The following is a 19183-nucleotide window of genomic DNA, read 5'->3' on the forward strand; positions in this document are numbered from 1 at the left end:
CGGTCACAGAAAATGACAGAGCCAGAGCTGAGCACAGCACGCACTGATAAACCCCTGCCAAACCCTTTCCATTCTGAAACAGAATCTCCGTAATGGAAATAATTACCAAAGAAACAGACAAAAACTACTTCTGAATGAAATTTAAGCTTCAGCAGACCACGGCACCGCCAGGAAATGCCAAGTACAAGTAAGCCATCCCTTCATCCTGAATTCACACCATTTTCTGTTTCTGTTTCCTGTGCAAAGTTATCAATCACTCAGAAACTGCTGCTGGGGGTGGGCTGCGGATCAAGCTTTGGATGCAAAGTGCCTTGGGACAGGCTTCACCTGACTGCAAAAAAAATCAGACAACTGCCTCCTTTTGAGGGGCCTCTGAAAATACCTAGTATGATGTGTGGTACTGGGAGGAAAAACAGTGATTTTGGGGGAACCTCTGACAGTTGTCAGAATGATGCATGTTGCTGGGAGAAAAAGAAAAGCATTTGTGTGGGGAGAAGGGGGCTCTGGCAATACCCAGCACAGTACTGGGGGAAAAAAAAAAGCTGTATGATTTTGTGGCTGGCCTCTGGCAATACCCAGAATGAGGCATAGTACTGAGGGAGGAAAAAAAAAAGCTGTGTGATTTTGGTGATGATTCCTGGCAATACACAGCACAGCATTAGATGAAAAAAGCTGTATGATTTCTGGGGGGCCTCTGGCAATACACAGCATGATACGCAGTACTGAGGGGGATGCGGGGAAAGCGTCTGATTTTTGGGGAGCCAGATACCCTTGGCAACACTTGGACTAATGGTGCTAGGGGGGTGTCATGGGAGGGGTGGGGGGTGCTGGCCAGGACACCCAACACCAAGCCCCAGCCTCCTTCAGTGAGGGCAGTGTAATGACACAAGTAACTTCCAAGCAGCCTCCATCTGCATAGGAGTGCAAAATGTGAAATTATGAAGGGCAGAGTCCCCTGGCTCCGTTCCAAGTGCCCCCTGCCCTCCACACTCACAGACACATATACACACACATACATATATAAACATACATACACATATAGGCACACATATACACACACATATCCATTCATACATACACATACACATGCTCACACATGTTTACATGCAGACATGTACACAGAGTGATGGTTGGACCAGATGATCTTGAAAGTCTTTTCTAACCTTAGTGATTCTATAATATGTACACACATACATACACACTCATATATGTACATATACATACACATACACACACACATACAAGCACACATATTCACACACACTCACACACACATATACAGACACATGTACATATATACACATATAATACACACATACATACATATACAAACAAATACATGTATTCACACACGTACAAATACATATATTCTCTCTCTCTCTCTTTCACACACTCACACTCACACACACACACATAAATACATTCACACACACACACACACACACACAGAGAGAGAGACCCAAGGCAGCCGCCGCCGCCCGGCAGTCCCAGCCCGGGCCGTGTGCGCGCACACACGCGGGTCCCCGCGGCACAAGCGCGCCCCCGCCCCACCACCGCGGCCGCTTTAAGGGCGGCGGGGGCGCGCCGCCGGGGCGCCCGGCGCGCCGCCGCCTCGCCTCTCCTCTCTCCCGTCTCTCCTCCTCTCCCCGCTCCTCTCCTCCTCTCTCCTCGCCGCCGCGCCGCGCTCCCTCTCCCTCGCCCCGCTTTAAAGTGCGGGCCAGGATCCGGGCTCGGCCGGCACTTCCTGTGGGGCGGGATGGAGCGCGCCGGGGCCCCGGCTGACCGCCGCCCGCCCGCCCGTGCGCGGAGGCGGCTCTGAGCGCCCGCTCCGCGGCATGCCCCGCGCCCCGCCGCCCGCCTGAGCCGCCCCGCACCGCCCCGCTCCGCTCCGCGCCCCAGCCGAGCGGTCCCCCCCCCCCGTTTTCTCCGGGGGCGCGGGGAGAAACTTGTTTTCAACAAGTTTTTTTTTTTTTTTTTAATTTTTAATTTTTCCTTTTTTTTTTTTTTTTTTTTTTTGGTTTTTCCCCTCTCCCCCCCCCCTCCCTCCCCTTTTCCCTCTCCGTTCTCTCCGCGCGTGAATTGTTTTAGCCCCCTCTCCCCCCTTTCGATGTGCGGCTTTGGACATGCGGAGGCTACTGCAACCGTGTTGGTGGATCTTTTTCTTGAAAATCACCAGCTCCGTGCTGCATGATGTGGTGTGCTTCCCCGGTGAGTGTGCCGCGAGGGGGAACCGGCGGGAGGAGGAATACGGGAGGGATCCCGGGGCCGCCGCCACGCGTGTCCGTTTTCCCCGTGGAGCTCAGGGGGGCCCCGAGTGCCCCCTTCCCACGCGTGGCCCCCACGCCGCTTCCCTGCAGGCTGCTGCGAGTGCGGCTCCGCCGTGTGTCCCCCCGGTGCCTCGCAGCCCCCCCCGGCGTGGGGCGGCCGCAGGGGGGTCCCCGGCTCCCTGCCCGCTGCCTTGGGGGGCTCCCGTTGTGCCGCGGGACCGGCGCCCCCATAGGAGCGCGGCTCGGTGCCTTGGTCCCTTCCTTGCAGCCCCCCCAAAAATCAAACTTACTTGTGCGCCGTGCTCAGCACCCCCCCAGCCCACTCGTGACCTTGCCGGGGCCGCTCCGCACCCGGGGGCCGGCTGGGTGCAGCCCCCCCGGCACCCAAACGAAGCGGAGCGACACCCTGAGCCCACCTTGCTTTTCCTCTTTCCCACCCCATAACTCGTCTCAGCTCCCCCCCATCCCCGCACCCCCACCCCAAAACGCCGCGGCCGCTCGCCCCGCACCGGGACCCGCGGCCCCAGCAGCGCCCCCGGCCCGGGGGAGCCCGCGGGGCTCCGGCCGCCCACCAGGGGCGCTGTGGCGCTGTGCGGACCCCCCGGGTCCCCCCGGCTCCGCGCCCCTCCGCTGCAAGCGGGCACGAAGCACGCCCGGCTGCTGGGGACCCCCCCAAGTCGAGGGCTCCTTGAAAATGACTTAACAGCCCCCCCTGCTTGAACACCCCTCTGCCCCAAAAGTCGTGGGTTTGTTGGTTTATCTGGTCCCCGCTTCGGGAGCCCACCCTGCAGGGGGGAGTTTTGGGGGTCCTGGCTAGGTCGAGCCCCCTGCCCCGTGGGGTCTCTGCCCTGCATCTCCTGCTGGGAGTCCCGGTGTGTTGCCCTGCTTGAGGGCTGTGTCCAGGTGTGCAGATGTGCAAAAGAAGTAAATTCTGGAAGCTTTATAGGAACTTCCACTTTTTTTTTTTTTAATGCACTTAAATTTTTTTTTCCTAACCCCAAGCACGGAGATGAGCAGGTAGACTTGTCATATCCCAGTCTTTCCAGCAGCTTCTGGGATGGTAAAATGATTTGAAGCAAAAAGAAAATAAGCTGGAGAGAGGGTTAATACCTCTGCAGCTCTTGAAGAAACATTTATCTTCTTTGTATTGATTTCTTCTCAATTTCAGCCCTCAGAGTGAAGCCTTTCTCTCTGGTTCTGATATATATTGTACAGTAATTACATCTAGAAGGCAGGCTGTAGGAACGCTTCAGGAAAACAAGCTATGATGTAGGTTTAATATGACAGTATTGTAAGGCGTGCTGATTTAGATCAGTTGTGTTTGAACCAGATAATATTTGCATTATGGTTTGAATATAAAGATGAATGCGAGCAGAAAGCAGTAGGTTTGTGGATGTTTCCGCATGTAGGTAAACTCTTTAATGCTGGAAGTAGGAGCTGTAAAACAGCTGGGTAATACTTAGCCACGAACAGCCCTGAAACATGCCTAAAGGTTTGCTCGGGAAGCAAACTGTTTTCCAGGAGGGCTTTTATGCATTTAGTCTCCGTACTGAGCTACCATGTTAGACCTCAGTGACTTCCTTACTCTTTTATGCCTTCTTCTGAAAAGCGGTAATGTCTGGTGTGTGTGCGTGCAGGGGGGCGGTAAGTGAGACGTCGTGATAAACAGGGACGCTCAGACTCTGATCTGGTACATCAGAGATGCCCGAGGCAGGAAAGCTGCAGGGAGGATCTCAGTGGACTATAACAGGACATTGGTGCTGACAACATCCAATGGCAGATCATTGGAATTTGTGTTGGCGGGGAATCCCGGCCGGTTATTAACCATTTAGTATCTACCGCAAGTATTTCAGTTCCTTTAATACTATTTTCTGGAGAGAGGATTAGAGAACTAAGGTGTCTGTGTGTTAAATAACAAGCATCATTCCTCCCTCCACTTCGTATCCACTTTTCTTTCAATGAAAGAGGTCACTATTTATTTTCTCTCCAGCAAGTCACCTTACTTTGTAAAGAAACATAAAGGCTGTTTTTCCTTTGTTCACCAACAATAAACGAACCATGCTGAAAATAAGTCTTTGCAGTTTTCTTTTGTTAGGAGGATTGTAACAGATTTTCACAGTTTAAGTAGGTATTTGTGTTGCTGTTCCTTTGGTTGCAATAAGATGAAGGAGTCGTTCTTGCATTAAAAAAAAATACATGGGTAAGGTTTTGCTCTTTCTGAAGTGTTAAGTTCAGTGTATTTCTCCGTGGGCTTGTCATTGGTGTTTGCTTAGTAAATCAGACTAAGACAAGGTGAAAGAGGATGTTTCCAGTGGGTCTGTTTGTTCATTTATCTGAATGCACAGTACCAAAAATCAGCAAGACACAAACATTAATGTTACTGTGCTATCTTTGCTACATAGTTTCTCAGTGCTCTGTTCAGAGACAAGTGTTTGTTTGTTTTTTGTTTTTTTTTTTTAAAGGAAAAAGCACACCTTTGTGCACTTTGCAGCTGTTGCTGTCCCTATCCTGTCATGTAAGGAGAGGTAATTTTTCACATTTTCTTAAGCTAGATGCATAAATTAAAGTAATTTTCTTAAATTTAGATTATCTCTCTCTTAATAAATCAAATTGTTGCCAATCTGGCATCTGTCTGTAAATAGGTTTTGTATTTTGAGTCTTCTCAGTTCTGAGCTGAGAGTTAATTTTGCATGTAACTGTTTTCTGCTTGGAGGAAAAAATATCCAAGGAGCTTTTCCCTATATACTAATCAAATGCTGCTCTGGATATTTTTTAAAGGTACCAAAAAGGCTAGCTCTGTTTATTTGAGGTTTTACAGAGGAAGGTGTGTTGTGCACGTAGAGAAATACGGAATGTACAGGAGAGGGCCCTCCAAGACTTTATTTAGTCCTGTGGCTTTTATGAAGATGACACTTCTTACATTTTAATTATCTCTTATTTTCAGTGCCTTTTTAAAATACAATTTACATTCCGGGAAGTCGCTAATGGTGTCCTTGCAGATAAAGAATGTTGAATGAGCTTTCCCAGGCTGTATGAGCTGAGCTTGCTAGTATGCTTCTTGGGGGGGAAACTCGGGGAGAGCTTTGCTATCTGTTAGCAGCTTTACAGGAGCTGATTCGTGGTTAGCAGAGCCAGGACACAGCTTTCAAAAGCCTTCAAGCAGCCCCAGGAGCTGTCTGCGCCAGAGGAAGAGGTTCCCTAAGTTAGGGAGGGAGGAGGAGGAGGTGTCATGCAGGGTAGGGATATACAAAATGACGAGAACAACAACAACAAAAAAGAAAACCATCTGAGGGTAGCTGGAAATTCCATCAGTCACATTAGGGCATTGAAGAGACTGAGGTTTGTGATGTCTGCAAAGCCTGTGCTCAGCATGGGGGTGCTGATCTGCTTGGGAGAGCAAGGGGAACTGATACCTGTGTTCTCTTGCTGTTCTCTCCTTCTACAATTCCTCTCCTTTTTCATTAGGAAATGGGGATGAAAGGGTTTTGATCCTATCCAAAAAATGGATGTTTCACTCAGAGCAGTGAGGAACTTAATGTGAGTCTAGCACAGGTGTCATATCGCTCACCTGCCCTCCTCCATCTGCACTGGGAACCTCTGCTGAACAAATGCGTTCTGCTGAGCACTGCCGTTGGGTTCCCCTTTCCACCTCTGCTCCCCTGCCTGATCCCTGTCACAGCTGAGCACTGGGAAACATCCATTGCAGTGCAGCTTAAAGGAGAGAGAACGGTGTCAAGCTCTGTATTAGCCCTGTAAACGTCCAACTGGAAGCATGGAGAGATCTTGATACCATAGAAATCACTGAAAAAACTATTGATTTCAGTAGCATGATGGCTTCCCTCACAGTTTCTTTTTTTTTTTTTTTTTTTTTTTTTTTGGCAGGGGAAATGGTTTGTCTGTAGTTACGTATGTGTGCTTAAAGCTGTTCTGTTATCAAGATGCTCAAGTTTAATAGTTGGGGTTTATATCCAATTATAGGAAATACAGATAACAATGGAGACCCTATCCAGCTTTTGATCAATGCTCAGGGACTAACTTGGAGTTTTCTGAAACAGTGTTGTTAAAAAGTTGGCTCTAGTTTCAGTGTTTGAGTTTCATGGTTGAATTAGAGAAATGGCTTCAAACTATTAATCTCAACTATCCTCAGAAAAAATGCTAATCATTTGATTGCTGCTTTTTAGCAGCCAAATGAACGTGTGGAATGATGTGCTCTAAAGCCTAAGGGTGTAGTAATAACACTGCTTTAGCTAAAATGTAACTTTAATCTGAGAAATTATGAAAAAATTAGGCTCGTTTCTGTTTGCCTGAGTTCCTGTCCTTCCATTTTTAAAGATCACGGTTGCTCCTGTGTGTTGACCAAGCTGTAACTATTTATGCTTGCATGCTATGCTGCTTAGTTTGGTTCTAGCCAACAGTTTTGAAGTACTTTAGGAAGCGGAATCTCACCAGTAGAGAAAAGAGTGCTTGAAAGACATTCAGCCATCTCAGGATGCAGATGTGCTCCAAAGGGGTTAATTTATGCTTTTTTATATATCCCTTCTGGGGACTGCTTGCTTCTTTAGGTATCTGAATATCTTGACAATTTTTTTCCCTTCTTCATGAGGTGTTTAAACTCCTGTCAATGTTTCTTCCAAGTGAAAATTGTAGACCTGCAACTTCTTGTACCAGGCTGTTGGGAGTGTCACTTCATCGATTGCCAGAGTAACTCCCAGGAAGAATTGGCCTGTATCAGCTTTGCAGAGACATGCAGGGTTTGGAAGCAAAGCAGAGAAGGAAGATGTAAAGGAACGTGCACTGCCATACTGAGCCGGGGAACCTGGGGTGGGACCAACTGGAGATGCCCAACTGGAGAATAACTTCTGATGAAAACAGCCAGTTTTTACATTTCTGTGTCAAAACATTTAGAGGGGAAAAACCAAACCAGAAAAGCCATCCTTGGATATAACTAACTTTGCCATTACTTGATATCTTGCGGTAATGCTGCTGATTGGGTTATCCGTGTTGCAGGCGAGACATCTGCATTATGTGACCTGTGGTAAGTCGGACTGGCTGCTTCTAATGCTGATACCACACGATAGAGCGCTGCAAAGCAATGTTACCGTTGCAGTGAGGACAGAGGTACTCATAGATGCAACAGGGCTACACTGGTCATGCCTTGAAATGCTTGCCTTTCAATGAACGGTCCTCTAGGCACAGCGGCCAGGATGCAGTGCTGGTTTTTTCCTTGAGCTGTCACGTACTTGTAGCCTGAGCAGAGTCTCTTCCAACCCAGAAAATGAACAGATGAAGGAGGGTGCAGAATGCAAGCAAAACAGGGAAGAAATATACTCTGTGGGTATTACTGTTTTGTTTTTCCTTTTATTTGGTTCTTCATAGTATTGCTGGGAAGCTGAGGGAAGCAGTGGTAGTGAATAAAATCTATACCTGATGGAGGGAGGACACAAGGCAGTAAAAAACGAAATAAAGATGTTCATGCAATCACTGTAAGATATGTTTTTATTGCACTGAATGGGCTCACCTTTTGGCAATTTAAATTATCTTTGAGAGAACTATGGTTAAGGTAAAATCAGTTAGTACATGGCCTTGTTTTTTTAATGTGGTTTTATTATGCATCTCGAAGTTTGCTTGGGAGGTGAAGTACTAGCGTTCTTAATTATCAAGTCATTTGAATAATGATGAACCATTTTCTAGAACTTAAAACTTGACCGCATCGTGCACCTGCCAGCAGAACTGACACGTAAAATCTCAATTGACGTGGGTGTTGCAGTTTTTCTATGCATAAATGCTGCAGTGATGCCTGAATCTGTTTATCCTGTGCCAGTGTCTGCTTTGAGGGACTTTGCATTCATAGCATGGAGGCCTTTCTAAAGAAAATCTAGGTGTTTTGAGACTTGGATGCTTAGTGTAGGAAAGCTGATTTGAAAAATCCTTGCCTTTGCTTGCAAATACGTAATGAATGAGACCTTGAGCCCTGAAGAGCTGCATTGGTATTTAGGAGCAAAATGTGAGATGTTATTTGGTCTTGTGGCAGCTGTTCTCTCTTTTTGGAAATAAAATGTGCCTGTCTCCCTGACAGAGTGCTGTTAAAGTTCTTCTGCTGGGAGTCGGTTTATTCTGCTGACAGTAAAAGAAAGCTATCTGATAACTCTTTGCAGGCGAAGCGGACAGTTGTTCAGTTTTCCCACATTTCACTTTTTCCATCCTTTGTCCTTGCGGGAGGCTTGTAGGAGGCATTGGAAACGCTATAATGCCTGCTTTAGTCTAAGCAATGCCTTGCCCTTTCTTTACTTCTACAAAAGCACCTGCAATTTGGATTATTGTTTTTTAGCAATCTGAAGTCTTAGACCTGGAGCTCAGTGCTTTGTTTGTGTGAGACGGGTTGAAAAGCAGTGTCTGTTGCTGCAGAGTGGCAGAGGCCCTCACTGTACGAAGTGGTGAGCAGGAAGCAAGCAAGATACGAAGGCAAAAGCAATTGTGCCCTATGCACCCGATGAGCCATTTTTCTACTGAAGGAAGTGGAAATGCTGCTTCTACCCTGACACTTGCTGATCCTAAATGGTGAGCAAACTACTTTCTCTGGACCTCATTCAGTTTCTTAAACATGGATGCCTGTGAAGAAACCCCTGCACTGAGGACCACTACTCTACTTTGTGGCACAATTTGGTGTCCATGGAAATGCTTCTATTAAATCTTTTTTGTTTTAAGGTGTAGTGGAGTTAAGGATACACATCTCATTTTAGACCAGGTTTAGCGATTGATTTATTTATTTTAATGGCTGGATGTCTATATAAGCCTCAGCTTTATGGACCTCAACATGCAACTGTACCCTCCAGCCAACCTCGTGCATCTCCATGCTCTGTGGATTGGATACCTTTCATATCCCCCCTGGCTCCTATGGGAAACCAAGTTGAGACAACAAAGATGCACAGTAGCTTTCAGATAATTAAGTACACATCCACATTGCTGTCTCAAGTGAGTTTAGGGATTAATTTTATTGTTGACTTTCATTGGGATTTAGATTCCTAACGTGCTTTGGCTCCTGGAGATTATGGATCCAGTCAAAGTAGGGATGAGGGCTTGTGTGGCATAACTGTCCCTTAAAAGTTGCATCCATTTAGCAGGTGGAATTAACAGAAATGGTGGAGTGTTTCTTCTTGTTGGCCTCTGTGCTACTCGTAACTAGTTTACTTATTATTCTTACACTGCCAGAGCTTGTGTATTTTGTATTTAAATCCGTGTTTAAAATACAACTAAAATTTGCCTGTTGACAGCAGTTGCATCATCTTTTAATTGGTGAGAATAGCTAATGGAGTATTCAGGTTCTAAAATTAGTTGTTTATTTTTCTTTTCTTCTTTGCCCAAGGGTTTTGCATCAGATTATATGGCTTCTGCATAACTGTTTGTGTTCCAAAGCAACACCTTTGTGTGGTTTTAGCTATTTAAGTAAGTGTTAAAAATACGGGCTCGGTGACAGCAGTTTCAGAAGCTGTGACTCTTTAAATTGTTTCTTACAAATTTGTTTATTCATTGTAAAGTGCTTCTCTTTTGTTTACTGTGAATTAATTCGTTGTTATCTTTGTAAACCTGGGGCGCAAAATGTGCAAGCTTACAGTGTTTTATCTTAGCATAATGACAGGTCCTCAGCTTTTGCAAATTGTCATAGCACCATTGATGCTACTGTTACTGTGGCAGTCTCCACCAGGTGAGGATTTGTACCCTAACTCCCATCATGTGATCCTTCTGAAAAATGACTGTGCATCTTCTTTTCAGTATTTCCATTTTGTCAGAGGTGCATGGTTTTGGTACCCTCTCTGTGGTTCATGGAGAGTTTTTCTTTTACTGCGTGATTCTCCTTGCTGTGGAGCAGGGATGTCTAGTCCTGTTTAAATGCTGGCTCTCTGGGGGGATGCTTGTCATGTGTATCAGTTCCTGGAATGGTACTCGTGGGCTGTGCTTAGTTTTTTGACCAAAGCTGTGGCTGTTGCAAAGGAAGGTGTTAAGTTTTCTGTCAACAGTTGAGTTGTTTTTTAAACAAGCAATTATTTGTTTGCCTATTTTGAAGCAAGGCCCAACTCTTCTCTGAGTAAAGCAGCTACCAAAATATATAAATTACCAAAAAAGTTATTGCAAATATTCTGTGATTATTTTTCTGCAATAATTCTGTAGTTATTGGCTGCAAAGCTCATACTGCAAATGTACAGCTGTATTAACAGCTGTCCTGTTTCTGTTTCACTTTTCTCTCTTAGTTTAAAGAGCCCTCTGATATTTTCTTCCCATGACAGTACTTGCAATTTGCAATCAATCCATATCGCGGTGTCCTTCTGATTAACTCAGTGACCTGAGCTGCACAAGCCTCTTGCTATCAGATTTTATCCAGTCCTTGAATAATTTTTGTAGCAATCTTTTTTGCCTTTTCTCCAATTTTTATGCAACTTATTTTTAGAAAGGTACACACTAGAACTAAATGCTGGTTTTATTCATATTGTATATGGACAATCCTATTGCCCTTTCTGTTTGTCTGAGGATTTTCAGTGACCTATTTTTCTGCCACAGAAAAAAAGCTCATGTTGATTGTTTGCCTAGCAAGACTTCGAGATTGTTATTGGAGTCAGTGCTGAACACAATACTCTGTTCTTCAGTGGACGTGGCCTTTATCATTAATTATTAGTGTTTTTAACTTTAAGAAATTATTTGAGTAGATTTTTTTTTTAGTGACTTGACTAAATCTGGGATGGCACCTTTACCAATATAAAGGCAGGCTTCTGCAGTTGTAATGTCTTCAATGCGTCTCTTGCTGTTTTTTCTTTGCCACCCCTGGCCATCAATTGCAGCACCGAGCAGTTTGTAAGGGAGTAGCAGTTAGTGTGTCCAGTGCATCCCATGATGGTCCAGGTGCACAGTGCATGCAATTGGGAAATTACTCGAAATGGTTAACTTAGGTTTGACTTCTGTATTACTGTGTTGCGAGCTGTGAAATCCTCACACATCTCCAGAACAAGGTTATGGCCTTCTGGTTGGTACTGAGCCCTCATGCTTGTCCCTGACTTGGCTAGCAGTTGAGCCTCACCTGAAACTCAGAGACTGGATTGCAGTTTTGATGTAAACCAAAGAAGGCAATAGATTCTTTTTTTAGGAGTGTTAAATGTTTTTTTTCCTTTGTTACCCCATTCTCTCACCCCCTTACTGTTACTCATGCTGCTATTTTTGGTAAAACTGCATTTCTTGTAGTGTCCTCACTTTCTCCTGCTGGATGCAGGTAGGAGGGAGTAGATACGGAGCAAACTGTAGGAATTTAGATCTGCTCTGCTGCTGTGACTGGTTCCATTAGGATGTCCTCCCTTGGAGGCATTTTTAGCTTGCACCTGTGACTGTTTTGAGTGAGCTTGTACCATGCACCAAATGAGGACAAATGATCCATTCTCCCCCTGCTTATGTGGCTCTGTCTGTGAAGGTGGAGAGATGCTTCCTTATGACTGAAGTAGAGAGGAAGTCTGATATTCCAAATGTGAGAGCCTTCAGCAAAAAGCACGCAGAAGATCTGATCCATTGCTGTAAGCTAATATTGGATCAAGTTCTGGCATGCTGAAAGGATCATAAACTTAATTGTGCTTGATTGTAGCTGATACCTCTCGTCTGCTTCAGGAGGACAGAGTGCAGGATGAGCCAGGTGGGTCCTGGCAGTGGGTGCTGCCTGAAGAGCTGGGAGGAGCTGCTAGGCAGCCTGCCAGGAAGGTTTTAACTAACACTAAAAGTGATGGACTGGGCGGTCATCAGCAGAAGGCCCTTCCAGCATCCTTCCTGTGTACCTGAAGCACCTGGTTGCTGCTGCTCAGTGTCCCTGCTTGCCCTGGAGGACTGCAGGAGCACCATGTACCTGTGACTACTGCAGCCTGGGAAAGGCTCGTGGCCAGAGACTCTGCTGTGCATGGAGGGGGGAGCGTGGTGCTGCCCGGTGTTGTTACTTGCTAAAGCGTGAAGCCTGCAAGTAATGGTAATACAAATGTATTTCAATTTGTAACCTGGCCTTCTGTATCAAGATTGGACTACTTCTATTCTGTTGCACATGTGCTTCACTTGGGGGAACATGCTGATAGTACTTAACATTTAATTGCTTTTCTTGATTTTATTTGTAAATTAGAATCTAGATGTTCTGTAAGAGGAGGAAAAAAACCTACAGCTTAATTGGACAACATTTTAGAGTTTTAAAAAAAAAAGACACAAAGCTCTCCAGCATTTGGTGCTGAGACAAATGCAAACTTATTTATTGATCCATAAATATGATATCATATTTTAACTACTGTCTAAACTGGAGGTCATCTCTAAACTAGATTACTTAAGAATCTGTCTATCTTATCGCATCTTGTACTCATTTATAGTTGTTTCCATTTCTGGCTTTGTCAGAGAGACAGCTAGTGTTTCAACCTAAATTAAAATCAATAAGAAGCAATTTCATTTGTTTTTTAACTACTAGAGCAGGCTTTTTTTTTTTTTCTAGCGAAAGTCTGTATGTTCAGCTAAGTCACTTGGTTCGTTCCATCAAGATAATTGCCAGACCTCATTAATTCCTAATTTTTGCATATGTAGGAATGGGTTTGTTTTCCAGTGTACCTAATAAAATGTCAAATATGATTTAAAAATAAACATTTATTTTAAATCATCATTGGGAAGTAAATGCGGTAAAGAATCCTTGGCAGTTAGAAGTAGTTTAAAAACAGTTGGAGAGGAAGCATATGCTTGGGGAGCTGTGAATGGGTGGCTGTTGGTGCAGGAGCCCTGCACTAGCAGGGCAGTCCAGGCTTCCCGTGGCATGTTTGGGCAGGGAGGACTTGCAGTGAAAAAGCCGGAGTCTAGTTCTTTGTGCCTTCAGCCCTTGGCTTGGATATGTCTGCATTTCACTAATTCATGTAAGAAGCTGCTGTCATGTTGTCAGCTGGCTCTTTTACACACAGCCAGCAGATTGCCAGCAATAACAATTAACCTGGGTCAAATTCAACATGGAATTCAGGCTGAAGCAATGTTGGTGCTTCCCAGATAAGGCAACGGTGAACCAGAACATAGAGTAAATATCTGCAGGTAATGCTGTGAAGGAGTGTCCAAAATAGGATGTGTTGCTGCTCTGGTGAGTTGATCACAGGGTGCACAAAATCATTCTCTTTAATTTGCAGTACAGGCTGCCCGAAATGGACAGAAATGGACATGTTACTGAGTAATGGTTGTCCTCGGTGTCACTTTATGAAGGTTCAATTTTCACTGGCAAGGCTTGCTGTCACTGGTGGTGATACCTAGCTGGAATTAGTTTGTCTTCAGAAACGGCATTTCCAAAAAGGGTAGACTAGCTGCTACAGAGAATAACCTGGCTTTTACGTGGAAGCTTTTGGTAAGGTGTTTGCTCCACCTCTTGTGTGTTAAGTGAAGTTTGGCATCCAGCATAGTAGGGCCCATGTCTCTGGAGCATTTTTATTCCTTTGTGTCTTGTATTTTAAATTGTACAAAGTGAAACTTTAATCCCTCCAGAAATTAATGTGTGTGTTTTTTTTTTCCTTAAGATGGATGGTTGGCTGCTGTAATACTGCTCACTGCTTCTCATAATTTCAGAGAAGTTGAAGAATTCTTGGAATTCTTAATTCTGAATACCAGAACCTCTCAGATGGTCTAAATCTAATTTCTTGCTTAACTGTCTTTCTTTGAAGCTCCCAAGTAGTATGAGCTACCAGTTATTTTAATCTGTTGTGTTCAGTTTTCTCTCACCTTTTCCTTTCTTCCCCCATTTTTTGATTGAGATATGTTAATGAATCAAGGAAGAGGGCAAACAAAAGGCATAGAGGTAGATCTGGTTACCCTGGTAATCAAAGCAAATGTCTATTCCTTGAAGTTGCTGCTAAAGCAATGCTTTATAGGAACAAAACATAATTAATAACTAGATGATACTGATGAAGAGCAAACTTCCTTCATCCTTGAAGGCAACTTCAGGTTAGTGCATGAACTGTTTAAATATGATATCAAAACAGCAAATGAGTTCTCTTTAACTAATCACTTAAAACCACATAGGAATTTGTGCTTGTGTGCCAAGAAGCCAGCTGTGTTTGAAGTGTGAGCAGACCTGGTATACACTGATCCAGGAAAGCAAGGTAAAAGTGAGTTGCCCCACGCTAGTGATGCCTACAGTAAGTGAATCCCAAGGAAAAGTTTATTACAAGGAATAATGCACAACAGCACAAACAGATTCTCTGTCAAAAAGGTAATTAATACCTCATGTCAAGCACTATCTGCATGTAGTGCTTTCTCTATTTCATGCTATTAAGTAGTGTGACCTTTTCTCTTTCAACAATTAGCTTTCAAGGTGAAAACCAACTTAGGAAGTAAATTAACTTTTTTTTTTTTCACTGGGTCTGAGGAGCCTTCTGGTTTCCCAGCAGTCCTGATTACACCTTCATGCTTTACAGTTTTGATAGCTATCTTGATCAATTACTCTTCATTTCTGTAGTTTGAGATTGCATTTCCCTATTTGCTTCTGTACTTGGGAGCCATCATCTGGCTCGTTGGGTGTAGGCTGTGCCTGCAGAGGCAGACACAGGTGAGGCTTATAAGATGCATGCTGTCAATGGATGACAACTCTAGCTTGTCTCATTTGCACTCTATTAGTAACAAGTTCACTTGCTAAATAATTCTGTTCTGATCTTTGGTTTTTAATTTATCTGACAGTTGTGCTTTCTGCTGAACTGATGAGGCTATGAGCACCCTTGGTAATAAAGGAGCGCTCACTTTCTTTGCAAAGCTGGATGCTTTTATATATGCTGAATATGAAAGATAGGGATTACATTTTGATTTGCCCTTTTGCTTTTATTTGTGAAATAGTGGCTATCCTGGAGTTTGCTGCATTTGATTACATTCCTTGGAGGTAATGTCAAAGCTCATAGGCCTTACTCAGAGTAGTCTGTCCCGATGAGTTGAAAATAAAATGCATTGTTTTTGTGAATACAGCTTCTGTTCTCGTTGACAGCCTGGGCCATGCAATACTGAGCAAAAAGAAGGATCAAAGCCAGTAGCACTGTCCTGTCTGCTAGGGAAAGCTGATGAACTGTTCGGTGCTTCCCTTGGTTCCTGTCAGTGACTTCTGCTGTGATTGATGTAAGCAGCATCAACAAAAATTGGACCTTACTGCTAGCTCTCGTGCTTGTAAGTAAAGTGGAGAGAGCTCAATTTCTTTTTCTGCTTAAGCCCTTGCTGTCCTTTCACATGTGCTATACAAGAGGCCTGCTTACCTGTTTGCACTGTATTACATGACTCTGTTGTCCTGCCTTCCAGGATGATAAGCTGTTTGTGAAGGTGTTAATGCTGTAGTTCTGTGTATATCAAAAGAAGAGCTTGAAAGGTCTTTCAGCTGGGCTACACGGACAGTACACTTTTTGAGTGTTTTTAATATTTGCAGTCGCTCTTCAGAAAGCTTAGGCTGAAGAAGTGGCTGTTATTTAGAACTGTCAATACCTTTAGAAAGCTGCTTTGCCGCCCTTTTGCTTGTTCATCTTGACTATCTTCCACGGATAAATTGTTCTGATGGTCATGGCCTTTGTGGTTATTCTGGTAGTCTTTGCCATGGGGCTTGCACAACCATCTTCCTTGCTGCAAAAGCAAAATCTAGCAAGAACTGAGGTGCAACCTTCCTGAGAACTGTCTTGTCCTGCTCTAAGTGTTTGCCTCTCACCTGCATGCATGCTTCCATCTGCAGGCTCCTTTCTCTGCCCCATCCCTTTCAGGAGTAACTGGACCCCTTGTGGTTATGCAGTGTTTGATATCTAGGGCTTGCTTGTGCTTCAGGCTGGGATCACCAGTGCCTGAATGCATGAGCATTCCTCTGACCATTGGGATTTCAGGTATTTTGCATCTCTTGTTACTCTAGGATCAATCTCCTGATTGCTCTGGTCTGTGGAGCACTTCTGAGGTGCTGTTTTGTATTCAAGTTGCTGTGTACTGCTGTGCAGAATCATAGAATGGCTTGGGTTGGAACGGACCGTAAAGATTGCCAAGTCCCACTCCCCAGCCATGGGCAGAATGTGTGTTTGCCCAAAGCCCCATCCAGCCTGGCCTTGGCCACTTCCAGGGACGGGGCATCCACAGCTTCTCTGGGCAGCCTGTGCCAAGTGCCTCCCCACCCTCTGAGTGAAGAATTTCCTCCTAATATCTAATTCTAATATTTATGTATGAATACTACTGCTTTTAAATACCTGGTATAATAATGATTAAGCTTCAGAATTCTAAACCTGAATAGGTTTCTTCCACTTGCAAAGCATTTAGTGGGTGTATCAGAAGAAATGTTCAGCAGATGTTCTAGTAATAGAGTAAAACTGACTTTGCATAGGGTATTCATAACGAATGTCTGAATCCATGCTTACAGACAGAAATGCAAGATGAGAGGGTTTTTCTGGGGGAAGAACAGTTCTGTCCAAACAACACACAAGGCTACTTTATAGGGTAGTAAAATTCTTTGGTAGTGATACTGACGTCAAGTAGCCTTGTGATTCCTTTGGCTGAAGTGTATTTAGCTAATGCTTTTATTGTAAACTTTGAAGCCAGTGTTGTGTGTAGGTGTATTAAAGCTGCTGGTGCCTGTTAATTTTGCACCAGAGTTTAACTAGTAAGGAGAAAAGCGTTTACATCCTACTATATAATCTAACCTATGGCGGACTGTTGGTTTTGGTCTGGAAAGAACCTTCCCTGTTAAATTCATTGGGGACTTCTACCTTTACTGTGATGGTGCAACGTCAGATGAAATCTGATTAGTGAGTGATTTATTGCAATGTTGACAAGAAAAAGCTATCGAGTACAGGATATGTTGATAAAGGGCAATGATACTTCATTGCAGTTTCTTCCCTGAAAAGCTACAGTGGCATTCACGTTTGATTGTTTACATGTTGTTTCATCAGTTTGGGCAGTGTGTGTCATTGAGGGGAAGTGTGTGGAGATTGCTTGTTTTCAAACACTAATGCCTATAGACACAGTTTTTTCAATGAGTAAAACTAGTGAAGAAGCAAGCTATTTGTGCGGTTGGGTTTGCAGTCAGATTGCTCCCTCTTCCTGTCTATGCTCTATTTTGCCAACTATATATTTTCTTTAGTGTTTTAAGAATAAGACTGAAAAAGCAATAGAAACTGTGGCAACAGAGTCTATAAAATACATACTGGTGTTCTAAAAATCAATTTAATTTCAGCATGCATTTTAACATAAACTTCAGCTATAATTTCCTTTGCCACTTCTTCCACATTTCAACTGTTTTCTGTGCAAGAAGTGTTTGTGAAGCCCAGAATTTTCACCATGCAACACGTGAGGAATCTGCAAGTGGTGATTAGAAGGTAATGGCACGGTATGATAAAACAGATCAGAGGTGATGTGCCAAAGGAATGAAATAAAAATAATTGAGGGAATCTGATGATAATCTTCAAGTAGAAGGGGGGGGAAAAAAAAAGACAACGCAACAAAACAACTGATTTTCTGGGGGACTGTGGTATGGGATTTTGGACTTGCTGCTTTCTGATGTCCTGGTTTGAACCTTACTCTGAAGAAATGTAGGACTCTAAGAGCTATGGGGTATGTTGCCCCTACAGACCCTGATGTCTCCTGATGTTCCAGTATCTCTGAGAAGGGCAGCGATGGACTGGGCCACAGCTATTTCTGAAATGACGAAGCTGGACAAACACACTAAAAATACCCTCCGAAGTTGGCTTGTGTGTAACCAGCACTTCTCAGCTGACAGTCTGCATTTTCATCACTTCCAGGATGTTGAACCAGGTTGAATTGCTCTAGCTTTTGTTATTGGAGTTGGATCTGACAGCTACAGAAAGGCTGAACCTGATACCCTGTCTGCCTCACAATGAAGGCCGGGGTAAACACATTGCACCTGTGACTGGCAAACTGAACTCCTTTGTTTTCCTTAGACCAAAGTTATTCTTGATTGAGAAGCATTTAAATCTAATTAGACTTGAACAGTTTGGACCACGTTGATCACAATGTACTCATACGTGGTCTGTCCTGGCTCCTTATGTTTCTGTATTGTGTGATACTTAAAACACTGCAGTGAAAGGGGACTCTAAGGAAGGCAGCCTGTTGTTTCCTTGCGTTCAGAGGTACTACTCTGGTCAGAAGCATGTCGTGAGATTCCTCATTGTGTTCTTCCAAAAGTGTGAGTGTGGCTTGCGGGTTTGGTTTTGGTTAATGTGGGAGCTTTGGTAACTGAAGATGCATGTCTGGATTAGAAGCCCTGAGGAGGAGGCTGTACTTTCTCCCTCACAGACTCTGACTCAGCCTGGTGCTAGCAGAAGTATTCGTGATGCCTTGGTGAGTTGCTACACGGGGTGAGGAGTTGCATGCCCTGGCATAGATGGTCAAGACTGAAGCAGCTTGCTGAAGCCAGGAGGCTCCTCTCACTGTTGTGGCAAAGGGGATGGTAAATTCCTGTGCTGCGGTTAGTTGGGCTTAGGTGAATTTGGGTATGAAATGGTGAGACTTCATCCTGCTTTAAGTAATCTGTGTGGAGACAAAGGGTGAGAGGGCAGCCAGGGTACTGTGGAGCTCTCTGCAGCTTGGGAGAGAGGAAGACTAGGATAGGAATTTGCATCTTGGTATAGGAAACTCCTAGATACTGGTGTTGGCACACCGTCAGTGAGATTTGGCTGCCAGACAGCTTTCTTGGCCTGCAAACTGTATGTGCAGGTACCAGTAGCACTGATTCTGCTTTCTTTGGGAATGAAGACAAGGAGAAGTGTACATTGCACTGCAGAAGATTGATCTGTTTGAGGGGGTCCGGGATGCTCCTGAGGCCTCAAAGGTATCTGTGTGGGCAGATATTGCCGTTCTGTGGCAGTGCTCATTCTGAGAACCTTGACAATGGGGAAGTCTGTATATATTCCCAGGAGACGTTGTTT

The 19183-nt window shown here is 44.3% G+C and overlaps 1 protein-coding gene across 1 annotated transcript in view; it reads left to right on the plus strand.

The window, feature by feature from the left end:
- The first annotated feature begins 2029 nt into the window (after positions 1-2029).
- Positions 2030-19183, plus strand: part of PTPRG (protein tyrosine phosphatase receptor type G) — a 397438-nt gene continuing 380284 nt past the window's right edge. Inside the window, exon 1 of the mRNA XM_032193863.1 lies at positions 2030-2208. Within this exon, the coding sequence (XP_032049754.1) occupies positions 2124-2208 (85 nt within the window). The 5' untranslated portion in view covers positions 2030-2123. The remainder of the gene's footprint in view (positions 2209-19183) is intronic.

This window comes from Aythya fuligula, chromosome 10, assembly GCF_009819795.1.
Source record: "Aythya fuligula isolate bAytFul2 chromosome 10, bAytFul2.pri, whole genome shotgun sequence".
NCBI lineage: Eukaryota > Metazoa > Chordata > Aves > Anseriformes > Anatidae > Aythya > Aythya fuligula.